The sequence below is a fragment of the Mchenga conophoros genome, linkage group LG16 (genome assembly GCF_057382185.1).
Source record: "Mchenga conophoros isolate Kocher_MC1m ecotype Shallow Benthic linkage group LG16, M_conophoros_male_GT1.1, whole genome shotgun sequence".
In the NCBI taxonomy this organism is placed as follows: Eukaryota; Metazoa; Chordata; class Actinopteri; order Cichliformes; family Cichlidae; genus Mchenga; species Mchenga conophoros.
The window spans coordinates 21071017-21094755 of NC_140541.1; the positions used below are offsets into that span (position 1 = coordinate 21071017).

General features: G+C 42.2%; 1 protein-coding gene across 1 annotated transcript in view; it reads right to left on the reverse strand.

Moving 5' to 3' along the window:
- The window catches only part of igsf3 (immunoglobulin superfamily, member 3), a 74286-nt gene that overhangs the window by 44785 nt on the left and 5762 nt on the right, over positions 1 to 23739 (reverse strand). Inside the window, exon 3 of the mRNA XM_085249106.1 lies at positions 11120 to 11500. Coding sequence (XP_085105232.1) covers positions 11120 to 11500 — 381 coding nt within the window. The remainder of the gene's footprint in view (positions 1 to 11119; positions 11501 to 23739) is intronic.

The window sequence follows — 23739 nt, forward strand, 5'->3', positions numbered from 1 at the left end:
ATCTGTCATACGCTTCCTTTAATATCTTCCATCTGGCCATGTATTCAAATAACATGAATTACAGCAAACACTCTGCACCCAGAAAACGAGAAATATAAACAGACACCACCCCAGTGAGGGTTTGTTAGTTTTTATCCGTTGCTACTGTCCTGAAGGTTGTTAGCACATGTGCAGGCTTTTGCTCTGACGGCCAATAACATCCCAGAGTTAAGCGCACTTCTACACACAAACACAGATGCTGCCACGCAATACTCTGTCTACCTACAGGCACACATGAGTGCACCCGGGCAAAGGAATACAACATGCGCAATTATTCACGCACCTTTTCCTCTTGCATACTACAAGCGGCTTTCATCAAGCATATTATGATTGCAATATTACTGGAGGTGGACGTATTAAAACTAATAGGCTCCATCCCTGTCCTGCACTAGCTGCATTTTCTACTCCTGCCTTACAGGAGCTCCCACCATTTTCCTTCATCGTCACTCCAGCCCCAGATGGTAAAGCACTGTGACCAATTAAAGACTTCCCTGAGGATAGAACCAGTTATAGCCCCAGCCATCTGACCATTTCTGTTTTCTAGTGTGTGTATGTGCATGTATAAGCCTTGCAAGAGATATCAGTGCTTTTTAATCAGACTACAAAGCCTTGTTTTTTGGCCAGTTCCATACTCCCTCTCGCTTAAAAAGCATATACTGGCATACAAGTCCAGGAATAGTCATCTAGAGCCTTTGCTTGGCTCCTCCTTCGTGGCTCCTGTATCACCACATTGAATCAAGCTAGAGACAGAGTCAGGGTCTATTAGTGGTGAAAAGTCTTAGCAACTGTACACGTGCTCTGTTACCATTTCAGAAATGGTATCACTGAAGGAGATGGGTGACAAAGGGAGGTGGGCAGTGCTCAATCACTAGGCAACCATCCAGCAGGGCAGCAGATGAGGGAGCAACTGTCTGTATGAGCTGCCAGCACTGAGGGAAATTAGGCATGTGCCAGCCCTGCTCCTCTCACTCTCTCTCACCCACATGCAACACACCCACACGCTCACACCCACTTCTTTCCGCACACATCCCAAGGTGGCCACCCAGGCACCGGGGCACAGGTGGCAGCATATGTTTGTCGTCTGCTCTGAGGTCAACTGAGAGGAAGAAACCGACTGCCCCTGTCTGCTCATGTGTGAAGCGTCAGTCCGTACTTACAAAAGCTTTTAGATACTTGCAAGTGTGTGTGTGTGTGTGTACACATTGTTAGAATCTGTACAGCAGATTTAAGATAGTGTTTTGTCCCCGAGTTGGAATTTGAAGGCAATGAGCTTGCTTGCCTCGGTGCTGCTTCACTAAATTGAGTTAAGCCTCCCGGGCTTCTCTACTTTTATTTTTCACTTCTACACCAGCACTTAAAAAAATAGCCCGTGGCATTCATCCTACACTCAAATCCACTACATCAGACATTTTAACTAAATCTCTGTTTCCCATTGCAAATAACGAGGCCGTGATTAGTATGCTAATGAGGTGGGTGTGATGCTAATCTTTAAACCGGTATCCATTTAGTCTCCATCTCCTTTAACCGTCCTTTGCATATGCCTGTCAATAAGGACAGCTAAGAGTATACAGAACTATAAACAACAAGGTTACCCATGAAAACTTAAAGTAGTGCAACATCCCTGTCAACTTGCTCTGTGCAGATAACATTGTTAGAGCCTTTTGATTAAGTTGATACTTAACATAATCTACAGCTTCTTATCCTGCGTGGTCTTTCTTCCACATGCTTGATGCTATGTATGAGCCATCAGCATGGAGGCCCAGTCCCGTGAAGTGTAGCTTCTGTGCTTGCTACTACAGCCAGTTGTGCTGCACAAATGGTAAGATCGTTGCCAAAGATTAGTTGGCAGAGCACGAAAAATTTATATGGGTGGAGTAAAGAGTAACTCAACAATGCAACTATTCTGCCATTGCACACACAGGACACGTTATGTCTTTTACAGTTGTGCAAGTGTCATGCCCTGCCACATGGCAGGCCGTAAATGCCAGTATTTGTGTATGCTCTTGTACATAAAATAATGTGTAAATACATTTGGATGGTGGTGTGCATCCATATTAAAAGGGGTTACTGAAGTGAGAAAGTCCCTCCCCCCCCCTTTTTTTTTTTTTTTTTTTTTTAAATGAGGCTTCCAACCAACCGCCAACTTTAAACAATGGAGCAGAAGCATCCTGGAACGCACTCAGAACCGTGTGACTGCTCGAGGATATTACACTAGAAGTTCCACTCTTTACCAACACATTTTAACAACGTGAATACAACCACTCATTAGCAAATTCATTCACATCCATATTTATGATGAATTCATATTCAAACGGTGGCTGTGCTCCGTTAATCTCGCAGAGGAGGCAGCAGGCCCCTGAGGGTTAGCGCTTAGCTAAGCTAATCAAATCAACCAGAGGAACGGTGGAGTATCTTGAGCCCATTACATAAACATTAATACACACAAATGCATGTGCATCCACGTGCACATGCATTTGTGTGCATACAAACATGCATTTTATAGTTTTCTAATTTGTTGACACACGAAATCCTTTCTCATCTGCCAAACTCAGTGGTGTAGGGCAATGAGCTAAATGCAGAGCACCACTGACATCGTTAATATTTTTGTAAGTGTTACAGTCAAAATCTGCAAGGCAGTGAATGTCTCAAAATGTGTCTGTAGGCAATGATGGTTTTCAGCTTTGTAACAGCAATAGCTGGCCCATCTTGCACCTTAGTAGTTTTCACAGGTACAGCAAGTCCCTTACAAGATCCAGGACCTGATTTGGTCCAAATCTTACTCACTGTAATAGGGTAGAGTGGTGTGAACTGAGCCCAGCTATCATAATGTTCCCAATATAAAATTGCTGTTTTAAACTGTGTACAGAAAACATGATTGTATTTTTTAAACAACTATTCTCTTCTTATTCGTTTGTTTAACACTATTTTGAGTCAGGGTCGTTATCCTGTTTACTTAGACCGTACCAATTTTAGATCCCTTCTTTAAAAATAATGTTATGGAAGTCAGGTTCCAGTGTTTGATCCGCTTGCATTTGAGTCTAAAATGTTGGAACTGTTAGTATCGGCAACCTCATTAGTTTGGTCTTCTGTGACTTTGGCAATGTACACAATTAATTTGTCCGATATCCAAACTGCTTTCTAACTGAACGCGTCTATTCAGTGTTTCAAAGTCACTCGAGTGTCAGACAGTTGGCAGGACCTAAGAGGCATCTTAGAGCGGTACCTAGTGTCAGAAAGACATATGTGATCTTGACTGTTTTGGGAAAGGTCTGAAGATAAATTTAAAATGTAGTTGCTTAACTGCCAGTTTTAAAGAGCCATAGATTGGTAGGAAAATATAATTTCGGAATCATTTTTATCTACCCACTACACAGTTTGCACATGTACATACAATAAAGTCCGACTTGTCCTACATGACTACAGAGAATCAAGGTATCCTATGCAGCACTATTATACTCAGTGCTACATGTTCTATTCAGTGGTTGTATTGTCTAACACGATGATCCACCGGGTTGTTAAAGCCCTCTTCACTGATGTTCAGTGGAAAGCGTGTGCTCCAATGGGAGCACTACAGCACCATCCCTCTCAGACTCAATTATGGGTGCGACATCTGTCCTGACTGACAGCTCACTACATTGTGTGACTGTGGCTGTGTTTGCGTTTCCAGTGTGCATGCATAAATGTGTCTGCGTATGGTGGGTAAGAGTGGCAGTAATGTTATCGAGCAGGAAACCCCGTCCGCTAAAGTGGATGAGATGTGCAAGAAATTGCAAGCCAGCCACAGTGATAAAATCTCTTTCCATCTGGAGTCCTGCCTGGTCGGCAGCTTAGAGCCAGTTTGTGCATGCATACGCACACATACACACGTTTCTCTGTTTCTGAACACACTTAGTCATAATGCATTGCCTAGCTCCTTTCCTTTTAACTTTTTAGCCAAATCTTTGACAACCTTTGCACTAGCCTGAAAACCAAATTTAACCCGCCAAAAAAAGCCATTTGAAGGTCACAAAAGGAATGCCTTCACTGTGTTGGTTGACTCACACAAAGACCAGAAGATCTGTGTAAGTGCAAGAGGCGTGCACAAATGGAAGGAAAGGAAATCTAATTATAAAAAGAAACAGAAGGCTGTTAAGGCAAATCTGAGGGGAAGGAAAGAAATTTAGGTGTCACTGCAAGGAGAGACAAAAGAGATAAAAAGCTCCAGTCACATTCAGGCCTGTGCTCCCGATCAATACCAAGAGACACAGAGATACAGCTTCCCCTGTCTATTCATCTGCTCTTTCTCTCCCCTACTCGCCCCTTTCCCCCAAACAGGCAAACATTTTACTCTTTTTTATTTTCGACACAGGGCTTCATCTTCCCTTCTTCCCTTAAAAAAAGAAAAGAAAAAGAAATTCCTCCCTTCATATTTTTCATCCTATTTTTCCTCATCAGCCTTTATTCAATCACAGATTTCCTCCACAATCTTGCGCTTCAATCACCCTTACAGCTTTCTCCTGTGATAAAGCTCAGTGAACAGCTGTATTGACAAAACCATATACCTGCATGACAAACATGGGCTGGGGGGGCTGAAGTCTGGAGTAGGAATTGACTCTGTAGATTGATGGAGTGAGCGGGATTCAGATGGGGAGACAGCATAGAGAACAGGAAAACAGGGGAGGGGGGGTGTCTTTGTACGAAAGATAGTGAGATGACATTTTCTTGTTCTGTCTATCCCATTAAGTGAAGCAGAGGAGTGCAGCTTGGCAGCATTGAATCCTCTGCGAACAGAAAGGCAGGGGAAACGCACAAATCAGACACGTGCACAGTGCTGAGCTCAGCAGAGGCATGATCCCGCCACTCTCATTGGGAACGTATGTTTTTAGCAGTGCACAGTCTCAGCAATGCTTCGAAAAATCCACACTCCTCTTTTCCCCTTTCCCTACACATTATGACCTTTGTTGGGCATCACTTCACTACATAAGCACATTTTTTTTATTACTGGGTCAACAAAGGGGAAGAAGTGCTCCCCTTCAGACCCTATAAGCACTGCAATGGACAGAACATGTTTTTTTGCAGATTGGTTTAATCTGCAAACCAATAATTGCATAAATTCATTATCTGGACTGTGCCTGGATCACTGCTCACTAACTATTAGTTCTAATAGAACGGTACTTGTCATTGGGAAACATCAGGAAGCAAAGTTAATCATATTTAAAGAGGAATTGTAAAGGACATTAAAGGGACAAATGGTTATAGCTGGAAACGTAGGTCAAAACATCTCCAAAGAGCAGGTCAGAAGAAGAGCTACAACATCACAAACTGCTAAAAGCAAAATGTGGCTGTGAGAGAAAAAGATTGCAAAGCATGCAGAAGACTGCAGACTGCTGGAAGTGACAGTTAATGAGCGCAAGACTGATCAGAGTACCCGTGGTGACCCCGTCCACTCCTAGAATGTGCACAATGGCAGACATGCATCTGAAGGAGACCATCTGCTGCTACTGCCTTGGTATTTGATATCACAGGGCGCCTTCAGAAGTGTCTTGAAGTCCATACTGTGACAGATCAGCTGTTTATTGTGGCTGGTCGGTGTACGGGGAATTATGATTAATAGAAACAGGCTAACAGACTTGTAATGATAACAGACATTCACCTGTGCTTTGCACCACGCTAAATAGCCTCGAAGGAAACTCAACAATGTAGGAAAAACATCAAAACACACACCGGTATCTTTAAGCTGGGAAAATAAAAAATGAGCCTGCAACATACGCACAAAGATAGAAAAGGAAATACAAGTGTTCAGCATCCTATGGACTCACTTACACAGATGCAATGTTGGCAGTCTTTTTTTTAAATATTTGTTCAGTCATGGTTTAACTTATAAAGTGATTCATTTTGCTTTCAAATACTGGTTATTTGTTTTTTAATAATGTTCATTTTTATGCCTGAGAACAGAATATGAGCTGGGTAAGAGAATACACAGCAGAAAAAAATAAGGAAATTAAATAAATGAAATATGAGCCATAAAAATAACCAAAATAAAAACTCTGGAAAAATTGGGTATTTTGCTGTGGTTTGTTATGAATTTGTTTTTGGGTTTTTTTGCCCAACGGTATTTGAATAATGGGAATCTCCAAGGTCTCAGCTCTAGTCTTTTACTTTTTCCTCTTTCCTTCTCAGACGCCTCAATTTGTGCTGGCTAATTGCATTTAGGAGTTGCATGGCAGTTGGTAACTGCATTAACCTCGGGAGTCACATCAGGCAGAGACTATTTAAAAACGCACCCCTATAGCACCAGTTGTATTGTGGGTAATGCCTCTAGGAGGCGTAACCAATCACATCGGAGTGAGACGAAGAGCTCATCATTTATTGGTCACACACTCTTTTCAGCATCGCTCCACTACCTATTTCCAATACTGCCTCCTTCTGTCCCTATTCCCCTCTTTTCCAATTTCCTTATGTCTGCCTTTTTTTTCTTATTTTATTTTATTTTTCTTTAACAAAAAAAAAAAAAAAAAAACAACACACCATATATTGAAACTTTTACTTCCTCAAAACTGCTTGCTGCCAAATGTATTTTTTTCTGATGTCACACATCTCAAGATGGACATGTTCTTCTTTTCGCTCATTTAGAGAAGGCGAATAACAGAAAGCCATTTGTTCATGAACTTACCATGGCTTTGATTACCCATCTTTTTTACTCTGTTACTACAGTCCTGGCTTCTGCCAAACATGGAGGCTAGAATCTGTATATGTGCCAGCACAATGACTCCTGTGTGTTCTATGGCAGTGAGGGTATATGGAGAGCAGCATGTCTCAGCGAGGGCTTGTTGTTCTGCTAGTTGTTGGACAAGCTCGCACACAGGCTGGTGCGTAGGATAAGGACAACCGTGACGGCCATGTCAGGCTGTTGTCCTTTTCTTCTGCAATCTGATGTGTAGGAGGAAGTCAAACAGGCACAAGCACACACACATAGAAAGAAAGAAAAATCACACACAAGAGCATACACCCAAGTAAAACAGACTGAGCTTAGTCAGCCTCCAACTTAAGAGAACGGAGGTGTACAAAGGGAAATGCCAGGTGATCTTTGACTTTAAAAAGCTTCACATCACTCAGGTTAAATGCACGCCTTATGTAATATTTGACAATGACAGTGGAGCATGCATAAACAACAACAACAACAACAACAACAATTATTACAGTAAAAGCACATGATTAAAAAACAGGAAAAAGGGAAAAATGGTTATGCATTTATGCGACATATACCCTCTATTGTGATGACCATAGCAAATTGTGGTTCACTCAACCCAGTTTGCTAATCTAGTAAAGCGGTGTGAATCATAATTATTGCTCTGTCAAACAGTCATGTGGAGCTTTACATCTGCTGCTGTCCAGACTTCCCATCAGAGCCGCCCACTGAAAGCTGAAGGTTTAAAGCAGCAGGCGAGCATTCAACATATAACAACGTGAGCAGCGCTTCTGTTTAACTGATGAGAGAAACTAAATCGTTTACCTCATCACAGATGTGGGAGAACCTGCAGCAACTGTGAAGTGCATGCAGACAGCTGTGATTAGGCTTCTGTAATAAACCCTTAAGTGTTTAGATGTACTTAAGTTTAACACTCAGGCTAAGACAGACTAAGGTAAAAACAGAGAAGCATGGTAGATTGTTTTTGTTTTTTTAAAGGAGTTAAAATCATAAGCAACATGCTTGAATAGAAAGACAGATGATGTTTCAACCATGACTCTAGTAAATTCATATTGGTGACACAAAAGAGCAAATACTCGAATCATAATAGGAAACTACTAAATTTGATTTCACTAACAGAATTCTAAAACATCCCACACACATTTTCAACCCTGCAACAAAAAAAAATCGACAATTTTAACACAGTTGGGTAGCTGCGATGAGTGTACCACCAATTCATTAAATAACCAAATGTAAAACAAGATCACAATCCACTTCTGCTTGTGTGTTTAACAAAGGCAAGAAAATATTTTTAGGGTGTTTTCACACTTTAACCTCTTGGTTTCGTATCCTTTCACACTAAGACAAATCCAAGTGAACAAATGTCCCACAGAAGTACACTCGGTCTGCTTACTGGCCTGAAGTGTCTCAGAAATAAGCAACAAAAGTAAATACAGGAAGACTGTTTTTGATTAGTGGATAAACAGAAAATCTACATTTATTTTATGCTACAGTTTGTGTACATCTATAGAACTTTTCCAACAGTCAGATTGCTTTATGTTCAAGGATGCAGCAGTTACTTCAAATATGTAATGTACGCCCGAGCTGGGTTAGATCGAGATGATGTAATCTGATGAATCTGACTTCTAAATAACAAAGGTGTGAAAGAACATTGTGCTGTCAAAGTCAAGCTGCTTTCCCAATCCAAATGCACAGAGGAAAATAATAAAATGTCAAATCTAACCTTTTCTCCTACATACTAAGGATCTTCCCGTGGTTTGGAGCCATTCCATAATTTAGTGGATATAATCCAGAATGTGTGCAGTGGTGGCTAATTATCATTTGCACAGGTGAAATATTGGTCTTTTGGGACCAAGCAGAGAAACCTTTTCAGCTGATTAATGGCTTTACCTTCATGGAGGATAAAAAAAAAGTCAAACTTTCTATCTACCCCCTCCCTAAAAAAAAGAAACAACCCCTTTCAGATAAAAAGAGAAGCAGGTATCCCATTTCAGGTAGTCAATAACACACAGTTGTTGTATCCATCTGATAGACAATACAGGATGTTAAACAAAAGGTCACAGTATCGTGCTGAATAATGTGCAGGTTCATGGCTGAAACTACTTCCCTTTAGGCAGCAAGTGTTAAGTTCCACATTAAAACCCTTCCCTGCTCTTTGTACAGAAAGATGACAGTGGATGAAACATATCACCTTGAGTAAGACTTAATACAGTAGTACTCAGGGCACAGATTACTGTGCAGCCTTCTTCCCCTACAATTAACCCAGCCACCCCACTGCCAGACACTCACACAGACATATCCCTTCTGTCTCCCTTTCTATCTCACTTCCTACATGCCTATATGTCTTTCATAATACTCCCTGCTTACGATCATCCTTTGACACTACCCTTGAAACACAATTCCTCAAAGGCACCATCAGCAAAGGTTTTTTTAAATACATCAGAGGGAGATCAAATTAGAGAAAGGGGCCGGGGTTGATGATTAATAGAAACAGACACGTGACAGTATGAAAGCCAGACGAATGTGCTATAGAAGAGAAATAGGAGGGTGAGAGGAGGGAGAACAAGGTATTGTTTGCTCACAGTGGTCCAGGGAGGCAAACAGCTGCCAGGGGAATACACAGGGACTCAAAAGCACAGTAGAGGAAAGGGGAAGAAATGGAGACCCTGCTGCGTACCCCTGACCCTAGAAACTGGGTTAAGAGGTTAGAGACACAGAAAGAGGCTCAGATAACAGTCCCTCAACACCTCCGCTCACATACTCTGTCTAGCTCTCTCTCACACACTGATCTATAAATACTATGTGCTATCAGCACTGCTGTTTCACAGTGCCCTGCAACTGAGCCCTGCCCCACATTCAGATCATACTGCTCATGCTAGAAAATACAAACCACTGAAGTCCTAATAATAACTTATTTGGTGAAAAAGAAAGCTAAACTAACCATTGATCTTCTAGGCAAACAATGTCTTTGCAATGGTGACTCAAAAAGTATGCAAATATTTGCATTTCTCAGCTCGCAGTGATACTGTGCTTTCATCCCATCGGAATCTGCTTTGACCTTAAAAGGAAGGTCAGTCGTGAGAGAAATAAAGGCATGAAGTTATGGGGGGAATGGAGTGACAGCTGTGTCTTCAGTACTGCCTTTTGGGTAGATGTGTGTATGACTCCGGAAAATAAGGAGCGGGAGAGGGGAAACTACTGACTGCTACAGTCTCACATTCTGCCAGTACACTGAAAGAGCCCACGGCAATAGATAAATGGGTGGTGTGGGAATACCTGTGTGGATGCGTCTTGGTTTTCCCCCCGTTCAAAACAGGTGGGAAATACATGACAATGTAGTGGAGGGGAAAGTCTTTCAATGCATGTTTCAGTGTGCGCAGGTGCTTTTTTTTTTACAATTATAATTATCCTAACAGTCACTGATCAAACTGTTATATCATTACGCCAAAATGGATGTTTTTTTGTTGCTTTTTTTTTTTAGCTAATTTGATTTAATAAATTAAAGTTTTCAAATTTCTGCTAGCAGAAAGCAGTAGAATATACAGTAATGTGAAAAAGTCTTAAGCCACTCCACATGTCTTTATATTTGGGTCCCAAGATATAACACTTTCTTGTATTTTTTTAGTGCTCTCGAGCAAAAGTTCTCCAGCCTTTTCACCAATTTTCCATCCAGTTCTTGTACCCGATCTTTTTCACAGGAATGCTTTTTTTTTGTTTGTTAAGCCACTAAAAACTGACCTATGAATCATTCAAGCATTAAAAAGGCACCTAACACAAAGGAGGAAATCATCCATCATGTTCATCGATGGGCTAGCCTCCCTAGAGCACTACATTACTGAAGCAGTTCGAGATCATCTTGACAGGAAATGGAAACAGAAGGCAGCCAAAGAAGAGCTTTGAATGTCTCAAGAATGCCTTGAGAACTATTGTTGAAGATTATTTAAAGAAATTAGAAGAAAGGCTGTGTTGAAGAATAAAGTTCATACCAAATGCTGACTTTCAAGATGTTATGTGTACATGTTTCAAATCGCTGCACGTAGTTTCCATCCTAGCAAAATATTAAGAAATGAGGGGTGACTCGAGACTTCTGCACAGTACTGTATATCTGTGAAGTGGCACATAAACTGCACTGCTGCAAAGGTTAGATTAGTGCTAATGAACCTCTGTTTGAAAGGTGCAAAGCAAACCTCCTCTCCCTAAGCTGAATGCTAATTCAGTATAAAATCTTCCAATTATGTTTCTGTATGCGTATCACAGATGTCACATTAGCTGCATGCTCATGCTCAGCTACACACAGTTTTAGTACCTGTGGTACCGAGATGTGGTTTGAGTGCGTGTGTGTGTGTGCATAAGCTTGTTTCTGTGTGTACACGTGTGCTCTTAGAGACTCACCAGTGAGGTTGGTGCGTGCACTGTAGGATCCCAGGTACCGCCCGTCTGTATTGGGTGTGTAACACTCAAACAGACCTTGGTCCTTGGCCTGTACTTTGGTGATGTGCAGCACAGCTGAGTCACTACTCAGCTTCTCCACAAAGATCTCCCCACTAGTCACCCTCTGGGAATATACGGCATAGGCATAGTTTTTCGTAGCTGTGCTCACAATGCGAATCTCCCGGTCTGGTACTGAAGGGAGGTACATGGACCATTCGAAGTTCTGCTCCGTCCCCTCTTTGTAGCCCGTCACGTTGCACCAGATGGTCACGTGTGAGCCTTCAGTCCGTACGAGCGGCCCACTCTGCACCGTTACCACTCGCTGAGCCACAGCGACACCGGCTAGAGATGGAGAGGTAGTGGGAGCAAGGGAGGAGTGGACAGGGTGAAGGCAGGGAGAGAGGAAAGAGAGAGCATAGGTTACAAAACTGCACTTTAAATATTTAGCATTAACAGAGTTTATGCCCCCCACATCTCCCAGGAATACAGAAACAGTGTGACATGTGCAACTAAGCATTCACGGGTGTGCTTACCAAGGTCGAGGTGTGCACACAGACTCACCTGAACGAGTTCTGAACACCAGTAACCACTTAGAAAAACGAAAAAGAAAAATCACAGTAGCTCACAGCTATAATCTAATCACGCTCACGGCAATCACACACACTCGCATGTTAACCCTTCCCCACAAGGACACCACCGCAGCTGTACTACACTGTGGTGAGAAGCAGCCATCTGGGAGTCAGGACGGAGGTCAGCATGAGCTGGTAAAATGCGTGTCAAGCTGTACAGACTACAGCTGGGGTTGAAATTTAGATTTATCCGGTACCAACATTGTTGGCTATTCTACTAGCCTGTCATTTGCTAAGAAGGTAGCTTTAAAACATCTCCCTCCTGGCTACACACTGCTCTCATTATAAACAAAAATAATTAGTGAACTAAACCATCACAGGGGACTGCAACAAACTGCGAGCAAACCAAGCCCTTGTCAAGACCGATTATTATCACTCTTTGTAGCCTATATTTAGGCGTTCAGCATATGTGAAGTTTGCCTTAACTCCTTATACACCCACACACACACACACACACACACACACACACAAAACCACACATATCAAACACACACACAGAGAACATTCGCCATTCAGGGAACAACTACAAACATCCCTCTCATTGGGGCCAGAGACAACAGAGCATTTACACATACCCCCAAATCCAGACAAAGTGACAAGTACGCTGTTTCCTGTCTGCACAAGCAACTGGGGATTGCAGCTGTGTTTTCGTGTGTGGGTGCGTGTGTGTGTGTGTGCATGTAAGAAAGAAAGTCTGTAAGAGGCTGTGTCTGTAGGCACAATGCTCAGCATTAATAATTCACTAGAACAGCTTTTTAACTTTAACATCCTCACTCTTACCATAGTAACTTTCTCTCACACTTGCACTACACCCGTCCTTTCATTCACTGTGAGCGCAGGTCCATTAACACCCATGTTTGCCTGTCCAAGGTCAATCTTGTAGAAAAACAAAGGCCCTTTTGCAAATCGTGCTCGCAGAGTCCGCAAAACGTAGATGAACGGGAGGAAAAGTTACGATGATTTTGCTGTAGGAGAATACTTCCAATAGAGTCGGAGCAAGCATCGTTATCTAGATGAGGGGCTCGTGTGTCGTTTTGTTTTCCTTGCTTCCTGAGATTCCTGAACACCTTCCACAAATGAACAAGTTTTACAAATCTATTATTGTGAGTCCCTCACCTTAGTACTCTATGAAATCAGTTAGACTGAAGTGAAAACTGATTAAAATAATCATTCCTCAAGGCAAGGATTTCAAAATTGTACGCCCTCATAATTATGAAAGCAGCCACTGTAGATAGGTTGACCTTTTCTTCAAAGAGAAATGAAAAACAAAACGCAAAAAAACTCAAGTTAAATTGTTCAAACAGCACAATTATGTTGTGATATTATTGTGTTACTATAGAAACAAGATAAAAGTTCGGAATCTCATTGTAGCTTCCGGTAAGGTCACCAAGCCTTGCTACGTTCCTGTGCGAATATTATAGAAATACTATACAAGACTTGAAATGACAAAGTAGTGTTCCAATTCCACTCTTAATAATGCTGCACTCGTAAGCAGTGTGTGTGGGGGTCATAAGCATATTGACATTTCGAATGCAGTCTTGAGTCATTTTTCATAACGCATCGACAATGCTTTATTTACACATTCAATCAATAACACACAACCCATTTAGGAAAGTCATATTTTGTTTGAACATGGAAATGGAAAGGAATTCAAAAAAAACAAAAAGTCACTAAGCAAAATATTTATCCCCAGATTTCTGTGGAGCCCCCCTGGGGGTCATGTGGTAGAGGAAAAATAATTAGAAGAGGATCCACAGAAATGGATTAATAAACCGCGCACACCAGTCAGAGAGGGAATTCAACATGTTTTCATTTATTATTTATTATATTTTCGTTAATAAACTTGCATACTTGTTTATCCAATTTGTATGCAATCTGTGCCGTCAGCTTTTTTCTGCTTATCTGCCAGCTTTGCACATCTTTTTGGACCTGCACATACTGCTGTACCACACTGCAATGAATCATAACCTGTTAAAAATTTGGCAACTGACTTTTACTTGATATAAAAAAATGTTTCTACAGAGAGAAAGCATTAAGCACTCAAGACAGAACGTCTACAATGAAATGTGCTGGCAAAATCTATCTGACCACAGCATGGAATGTAGTATGTAAGAGCAGGAGCCATCAGTAATGACTCAGACCTTGGTTCCCCCAGTGTTTCTTTGCTGTGATGTCAGTGTGCTAATCTGGCGGCACCCAGTCTACCCAAATCCAAGTCTGTACTGCTGCATTAGTGCTCCTCACGCTGCAGCTTCTCACCTAGAACTGCTGGAAACATATTACTCATACATCCAGAAAAAGAAGGAGGAAAAAAAACCCCAAAAAAACAAACCATACTACTCATACTGTGTTGGCACTAAGAGCTTTCCTTCACTTGTCTCCTGTCATCCTCATGAAACAAGCTTCTCCTCATTTCTGATTACTCTCACTCCCTTCCTCCATGTTTCACCAATCATCAACCCTCCCCTTCGTCCTGCCCCTGCAGTCTCTCTTTCTCTGGATATTCCTGTCTCTTTTCTGTGCCTCACGCTTCTCTGCATCTTTTCAAGCAGGATTTAAGCAGCTCTGTGAAACTTCAAAGTGTCCATCGCTCTGCAGGCTGTTTAGAAAGGATGACAATGACAAACCAAACCCTGCAGACCTTCAACTGATCGCTCTATTCCACCACCCTTCCACAGTAATCCTGAGGCCCCCCCATCTCCCAACTTTTTCACCTCTGGCTGCGCTGCCTTGATCTCCAAGTGTCCATATTTGTTCAACAAGGCCTCAGATATTCTATTATTAACGCTCGTCTCCATCTCTGCATACCGCAGATGTCCTGCTTTGCTACCTTTTTCCTTCTCTGGTATTCCTTTCCTGTATCTCATACCTCATCATAGCTGGCCCATTGCTTCCCACACAACATGTGTCCCACATCAGGTGATGAAGAATGACCACAAGCAAGCTGACCTTCCTGTTGATCGGTTGGAGGATATAGCAAATGGGAGCAAATGATTGCAAATGCGCACACACGCGCACACACACACACACACACACACACACACACACACACACACACACAGAGAGAGAGAAAGCTGCAAAGAGGATTAAGCTAAGAAGAAGGGGGGGTTAAACACTAATCCAATCATTCGTGGCCAGTGTCTTATTCTCAGCGGAAACAGCAGTGAGGCCACTCGCATTCATTCATACCTACACCTCACATCATCACTCTTCTATGACACATGATAATTATACACCTTGAAAGGTGTATAATAAAAAACACTGTAGGGCGTAAGTAATATAGAGGGCATTTTCACAGCGGTGCAAACACATGCTAATGTAGAGAACAGAGCTGTCCATCAATGACTCTCACTTTGCTTCAGTTTTTAATTACATACCCACACGTGTAAATACAGATTATATTCTATACGTGCACACAGGGACGCCCATAAAAAGTTTAAGCAACCTAACGAGGATCAGCCTAACGTAGTTCCTTCATCCCAACCGCAGTCAGGCTGTACAATACCCACACAGTATAAATACTGTTTAAAAATGATGTATATTATTATCACTTCCACTGTACTTTACGTATATATCAAAAAGAAAAATCTTGGTGTATTTTACTGTATATAGTAACCATCTGCATCTTTAATTCACCTGTTCTTCCCTTTTGCTGCTGTAACAAGTGAATTTCCCCAGTGTGGGACTGAATAAAGTATGTCTCTGTTTATGATATAAAGGTGAGGTGTCAGCCTTGCTTTACTAATATAATATATGAGGTTAAATTACTGTGAATTCATAACACTTGACTGCTCTAATACAAAAAAAATAGATTAGACTCCTTGTAAATGCATTTATTCAATTGCCTTATTCGGAGTGAATAGATACTATCAGATTTTCTCAGCGAGAATAAAAGCTCTGGCTGTTTCACATCAGAGGTTTTTATATTTCTGTGTTTGTTTTGTTAAGAGTTTTACTTCTCTCACTTGAAGCAGGTTGTTTCTAAAGTGGAAGAAGGTGGTCACAACTCCAAACATCCATCCATCCATTTTCTTAACCTGTTATCCAATTCTATGTCGCATAGGGGCTGGAGCCTATTTCAGCTGTACACCCTGGATAGGTCGCTACTTGATTACAGGGCTAACACGTAGAGACAGACAATCATTCACGCTCACATTCGTACCTATAGCCACTTTAGAATCACCAGTTAAAATAACCTACTGAGAGCCCACACAGGCACAGAGAGAACATGTGAACTCCACTCTACCACAACCCTACTGTATAGCTCCAATCATTTCTTGATGCAGACGGAAGACTTTTTTGTTGTTCTTCAGTAGCGATAGAAGTCAAGGCGTGACAATATATGTCCACAATAATGATGACATCACATTACACTGATTCTGTGATACTGTATTCACTGCAAGAAAATCATCTCTATAACTGAAGGAGTAAAAAGCAGCCTCAAAAAGGCAAAAAATTATTTTTTTACCCTCTGCACCATTGCATCAATGACTTTATGTATTATTATTATTTAATTTTAATAACGTGTCAGTTGAACCTCTCAGTTCCCTGATTAGCTTCTCCCCCCACTGACTGCTGTTTCCCCTCTGTGAGTTCCTTGTTTTTCTTCACAGCTGCCACTTTTTCAAGTTGGTTTACTTGTGTTTACTTCACCTTCAATCATTTGGTAAACTCCACCACAAGAAATCATGAAATATTGACTAATAAGGTTGCAACTTAGCATGAATTATTAATATTACAGGGAGATACGCAATGCATAAAACTAAATAAGTTCTGTGACTATTTTAGTTTAGCGCACAGTGGTTTGAATCTTAAACTGGGATTATAGCCAGTGTTTGAGATACTGCCGGCCCTTAAACTTCACCTCAATGCTTTTTGGCAAAAACTATTTAGGAAAGTTGAACAGGGGACCGTCTAATGATTCAGCGAAACACGACTTAAACATATGAACATGCTACATATAAAAAAAAGTGCTCTACATCAGTGTCCAGTTTGCCCAAGGGAGGTTCAAAATGATCCAGAGTAAGGCAGCAATAAGAAGAGCAAAGGATTACACGGGGAGCAGAGGGAAAAAAAGAGCGGAAGGGGAAGAACGGTTGCCTCCAGGTTGCAGAACATTACAAAATGCACAAAGCTTTTGAATATATATTTTACACCTTGGGGTTTGGACCCCCTTTTGCCTCAGGAGCTGATGATGTAAATCTTCTGTTCCACAATATCCCAAAGGCGCTCAATTAGATTGAGATCTGGTGACTGTGGAGGCCATTTGAGTACAGTGAACTCATTGTCATGTTGAAGAAAGCAGTTTTAGATGGTTTGAGCTTTGTGACATGATGCAATATCCTGATGGGCGTAGCATTCAGAGGATGGGTACACTCTGGAGCTACACTTTCATGTTTTTAATGCCTAATTCTGATCCAACCATCTGAACGCTGTAGCAGAAATCGAGACTAATCTGACCAGGCAACATTTTTCCAATCTTCTAATGGCCAATTTTGGTGAGTCTAGCCTTAGTTTCCTGTTCTTAGCTGATAGGTGAAGCGTCTGGTGTAGTCTTCTGCTGTGGCAGTCTGTCTGTTTCAAGGTTAATCACTTTTTGTATTCAAAGATTCTCTTCTGCATACATTGGTTTTAACAAGTGGTTATTTGAGTTGCCGTTGCCTTCATATCAGCAGTCTGGCCATTTTGCTTTGGCATCAACAAGGTATTTTCACCCAGAGAACTGCTGCTCACTTGAGATTTTCTCATTTTCAGACCATTCTCTGTAAGCCCTAGAGATGGTGGTACAGGAAAATCCCACTAGATCAGCAATTTCAGACTCAAACAAGCCCATCTGATCCTAACAACCATGCCATTCAAGGTTGCTTAAACCACCTTTCTTTCCAGTTCTGGTGCTCAGATTGAACTTCATCAGGTCATCTTACCGTTGTGCACATGTTTAAACGCATGGCCTAAATGCTGCCATGCAATTGGCTACTTAAATATCTGTATTAACCTGCAGTTGAACAGGTGTACCTAACAAAGTGGCCAGTGAGTGTGTAGGCATGCTGCTAAATAATGTGCTGCCATTTGTGTTACAGAAAGAAATAAAGACCAAAGAGCGATGACGAATATTTTCCTGTCCACTCTTCCCTGCACTCATTAACCATACTCCAAAATCACTCTGTATATTTCTCCCTTTAGGCCCCTGAAAGCATTTGACCCTGTTAACATCATTACCAGAGACAGCAAGAGTGCCAAAGACACAGAGAGATTCCAAGATGAGGCAAAACAGAAGGAAAGAAGATCAATGAAGAGAGATTTTTTTTAATGCAAGAGGGGCACATTAGCAGTCAGTAAGGGTATGATCACAATACAAATTCTAGCTTCTTTCTCAAAACTGTCCAACAAAATAAACCTTTACATGCTAAATCATATCGTGCGCCGCAAAGAGCACGAATTGTATTTTTGTAATGCCTCTTACGTGAAAGTGTCTGTGCAAAAGAAATGTGATTTAACAGACTAAAATTCTTCACGTTGCCTCTGCAGAATAAATTTAACATTCGGCTTGTCAGGCTTTCCACATGGCACTATGTAATCATCCAAATGTAAACCCAGCAATAGATTGATGACAATACCCGACTTTATTTCCTATAGTTTTCTCATCGTATTGGAGAGACTCTAGACAGCATCGAATATTGCAATTCAGGCCTCGTCCTCTTACTCCTCTTGCCATCCGTGTCGTTCCTGCAGCGATAATCATGGCGTGTGTCAGATTGTAGAAGTCGCTGCAGCAGGGCTGTTTTTAAAAACCTCTGACCCTTGTTCCAGCTTCAGAATCTTTAATATTGACAGCCTCAGTTATTAAGTGGGAGCATCTTATCTTTTGTACTTAAGTGAAAAACTAAATGTTTTCCCTCAAGGCACTGTCGAACAAACATCTGAGTGATAGGGAGAGATGGCTAAAAAAAAAAAAGAAGAAAGAAAAAGCAAGTGTTACGTCTTCCACGAGAGGTCAGTTACATAGGCCGGCTGGTCAATCCAACTGCTGACGAACAGCTACAACAACTGCCCATTACACCCACACACTTCTAATCACAGCGACAACGACAGAGTACAGGATGTCCACGGGGTTGGTAGAACAGCAGTTCAACTGTATGTCACCATCTTGTCTTTGTATGTGTCAAGTAAAGAGACAGAGGTGATGTTAGTAGTACATCCCGAAGTCTATCTGGATTCAAAGACAATAGATCTTTTTTTTTTTTAAATGCCATTCAAGTCTCACTGCATTCAAATCAATCATGCTATAGTCTCCATTTCTGTAACTCCCATCCAATTCTCAAATCTCGGTGTAAACTAGGACTCCTGCTTTGAATCACACCTGGGTCATGCTGTCCTCGCGCCTCACTATGCTAACTAGTTCTAATTTATGGGCCTCCTGGGCTGTAGCAGTCATGACCTCACCTGCGCTGTTGCTCGTAACAGCTGGTGAGACCAGGATGGAAGCCGAGGGGGGTTCCTAATTCCTACTTCTGCGTCAATATGGTGCTGAATGCTCGAAGTGTGAGTGGCCACTACACTATAAATGGAACCAAGCATTAAGGATACGCCTGCTTAGCTGAAATGTAATTTTTCAGTGTGTGGGCTGATTCATATTTTCTCCTCTCCATTTCCGGTGCTGGCATTATTCGTCAGTAGTGTCAACAGCGCAGAGCAGATCATAATCTATCCTTCTCGACAGAACAGCTGCCTCTTCATCCTCCCTCCTACACCCTCAGCTGCTTCGCCTTCTTGTTGGACCACGTCGGAAAAAGAGCTTTTAAGTTTTATTGTTTTATCCGGAGAGATCATACGGAACGGATAATCAACACACAGTCACTACTGTGACATACACAGCTAGAGCAGTAGCTTGACATATAAATTTAATTAAAACCTTAAACGTGTGCGTGAAGGTCATTCCTTAACAACGGCGCATAATGATTAAAAACAGAGCTGGCTAGTAATGCTTTGTCTTCCACGCTCCAGCCAAGGCTACAGCAAATTCAAAGGAACCTATTATGCAGGCATTTCCTAATTTCTGTCATAAACCTGTATAATAGTGGATGCTCATAAACTCTTTCCCCGCCAAAGCATTGTTTACCAGTGACTCCCGAATCGCTAATGAGTCAAGGTGTCTTTACTCTATGATTTATATCACAAAAAAAAAAAAAAAAAAAAAAAAAAAAAAAGAGCAGAAAGTTGGATTTTTAACACATCTCATGACATAATTGCTGTAACATGTAATTGCTGGTGATGATGGTGTTTAATGTGGTCAAAGTATCAGTTACTCACACCAGCCTATGTACAAGCAATCCCTGTGACCCAAAAGCTTCAAACTTCCCTAAATGTTTGGTTCCCCTTATTTTTTCCTACTCTTGGCTCACAGATGATGACAGAGAGCGTCCTAATATGGTCATCTTGGTTCCAAGGGAAAGCCAATCAGAAGACCGTTAACTTGAAAAGGAGGGGGAAAGGGGCTGCAACAATATTAAAGATAATGCGAGCAGAGTCTAAGAATAAAAATATGCCGTTGGAAATTATATAAATATAACAGGTCCACATCAGGTGTTTGAAATGCTTTTCTGGAAATGTGCGACTCCTGAATTATGGAATCTGGGTTACTGAAAGGCAGGGTAAACACATACAGTGTAACAGATGGCTACAGTCACTGTAGACTGATGAACAGAACTTGAAGGAGGACCGTCTGTGCCACATTGAGGTGTCTACATTAATAGCTGAAAGTGACAATTTTTCCATGGCAAATACAGCCATAATCCCAACTACTGTTTGTCACTGTGAGGAAGACAAAGGCGTCTGGACAGAGGACAGAGGTAGTCTGTCTGGGCCAATCATTTCTACGTGCACACACGAACACACCTTCAGTGCACTTAGTGCTTCCATCTACACCCCACCCCAAATGCATTAACTCTATGTGGACACCTGCTACCACACTAACCTCCTCTTCCCCAACCCCCCAGTCATAACCAACCTGATTCCCTCCTCCCAACCCCCCACCTGCCACCCCACACACACACACACACACACACATCCCCCACCCGGTCTGAATGACAAAGCATTGCGGTCTCAGAGCTACGCCCAAACCAAGCTATTCCTCCAGAAATAAGACTAAAGGAAATATATAAATAATAATAAAGCTGTACACAATATATGCAGTCGTGACTAACTCTTACAGAAGAGTCGAATGTTCACGTTAATTGTCGCAAAAGAAAATGTAGCTATAAAAGCCGCACAGCTATCTCTGGTCATTATCCATCTTGTACTTGTGTACAATTATGCCTGACAGCTGCGTCTACTTTATGTACACTGGTTAGGTTTGGGTTTTTTTGTATGACTGGCAACTTGCTATCAGTTCCCACGTTTGTGCATTAAGCCGCAGATTGGAAAGAAAACTAATTAACTATTAATTACTCTACTTCAAACAGACTTTTTCTGCCATTGTCAGTCATTTTGCCTCTCAGGCAATGAAAGACATGCGCTTGTAAATTCATGCATTTATGCATAAGCAATTAGACACACAAACACACACATACACACGCCAGCACATCTTTGGTTTTATGTGTAAAAGCGAGCGCCGTAACAGAACATAGCGGTAAAGTGAGTCAAGCGCTTTTTGCGAGGGGAATGTTGAAGGCAAAGAAACGTTAATATAGACATTTAATTATGCGCACGTGCTTCTTTAAACGCGGGCATAGAGATGAGTGTCTGTCAGACGATGAGGACGTGGGGGTGGGGGGAGTGGTCGCCATAGTTACAGCGCCTGGTGTGCATCCCACCCGCGTGGGATCTGCTTGGGTGGAGGATCAAGCAGGGAGCAGGGGAGTGTAGCAGCGTGGAAGGACAGCAACTCAGTACTGTGGGTACTTTATGTTTTAGTGCTTGTTTGTTTGTGTGTGTGTGTGTGTGTGTGTGTGTGTGTGTGTAGGAGTGAAGTGGAATCCTCTTGTCAACCAGCCATCATGACTCCTAACACAGAAAACGGGAGGAGTCAGCAAAACCCCCAGGGATTTGGGGTGGGGGTTTGTTGGTCTTATAACTAAGCAAGAATGGTGCATGTAAATACACCCACTAAATGCGATTGTTAAACTTAGCACCTTCCCCTGAAACTCCAAAGATAAATATCTGGTTTGGATCACACTTGACGGCAGTTTCTAATTAGTGCTCTTTGAAGAAGGGGTGGGCTGGGCACAGTATTGTTTAAAATGAGTGGGGGATGGAGGTCAGGGGCTATTCACTGGAGGAGGAGGAGAAGCAGGAGGAGAAGGAGGGGGAGGCATGCTGGAGTACCTTTTAAGCGTGTGAGTGAGGAGAAGCAGGGGCACGTATGCAAATCAGCTCCAAAGAACACCTAAACAGTTTACAAACTCAATGGCTAAAGGGATGTAGTTGGGATGTTATCGCAAAGCACGAGATTGGATCTGAGGCGTGAATAAGCGAACAGGCCCGGGAATGAGAATGTGGCAGAGTTATGATGTAAGGAAAGGCCTGACAGTTTACCAGAGATACCGCAGCAGAGTTAAGATCAGACACAAAGCAGACGCTGCCTCTTCTCTGTCTCCAGCTCCAGCCACTTTCCTCATTCGCCGTGGCAGGCAGGAAGTCTCCTACAAGAACTCTGGTTGTCTTCAGTCACTTATCTCCCCATGTTGGAGAGAGACAACTCCGATGTGGGTCATGGGGAGGTGGGGGTACATATAAGGAACTTTTGTTTTAAATGTATTGTGAGCACTAGAAGTTTGCTCAGTTTCCTGATGTTTTCTGGATGTTCCCTTAGAAGGAAACATGAGTTTAATTGCAGCTTTTCACCACTCAGACGATGCAGACAGGAGGGCGAATGACAACAGACAACACTGGTGTTGTAGGTCTGTGAAGGTTTTCAGTCATCCAGGTCATGGTGTTGTAGGAAAACTCTGGTCACAATTGGGTGCGAGCAAATGGGTAGTAGACTGGCGTCTACTACAGGGCAACAATTCCTTGGCCTGAGGACATGCATACCAGCCAGTATCTGACTTGCTTTTAGGTACACATGACACAGGAAGTTCCCAGAAGACAAAACATTTCCATACTGGCACAATCACAAAACACCACTCATGCAGCTCTATTGATCCATGCCTAACGAGACATCTCAGTCATAATGTTGACCGACGAATAGCTTCTGTTGTCATTATACATCCCAACTTTAATGAATATTTACTGGGAACTTATCACACAGTTTGTGGATGATAGCCAAGCTGTCAGTCTTGTTTCTGCTTTGGTAGTCCCCCCCCCCTCTGTCGAGTCAACAATGTTATGATATGAAAAAACAATAGCACAAAAGGCATCCTGTCATGGGTATACACAAAGAGATGGGTCTGGTGTTTATGATGCAAACAAGCGTGCGTGCAACTACAGAATACAGCAGGCACAGAAAATAACAAGGGGAGCAAACAGCGCTGCAATCAGACAGCTGCACAAGCTCGTATTCCCCCTAACAGAGAGAAATTGGTCCTCTGACTCTGGCGACAACAGCAGGAAAAAAAATAATAATAATGAGGAACAAATCTTGGGACTCGCACCAAAAATTCCCATACCATAAACATAGATCAGCTATGCAAACAGCTAGCCGATGAGTTATTGCTTTCTGCCTCAGTGTCTAGACGGCACTGTCTCTTGTGTCAGCTGAGGCTTAAACACACATGAAATGCATTCCCCCGTGCTGTAACAGCTGACTCAAGGTGCTCAGCATGAGGACGCACTGGTTTGACCGCAAACAAGCTGTAATGCGCGTAATTTTCGGGTGGGGGGCTTTCAGCTGTTGTTCTTATTCGGGACAGAGGAGAGGCGGGGTGTGCATCAGGGAGTGGCACGACAAACTTTGAATCCCAACAAAATTTGAAATGCCTGAGTCAGCATCAGTGACATTAGCATGGTCCTTGA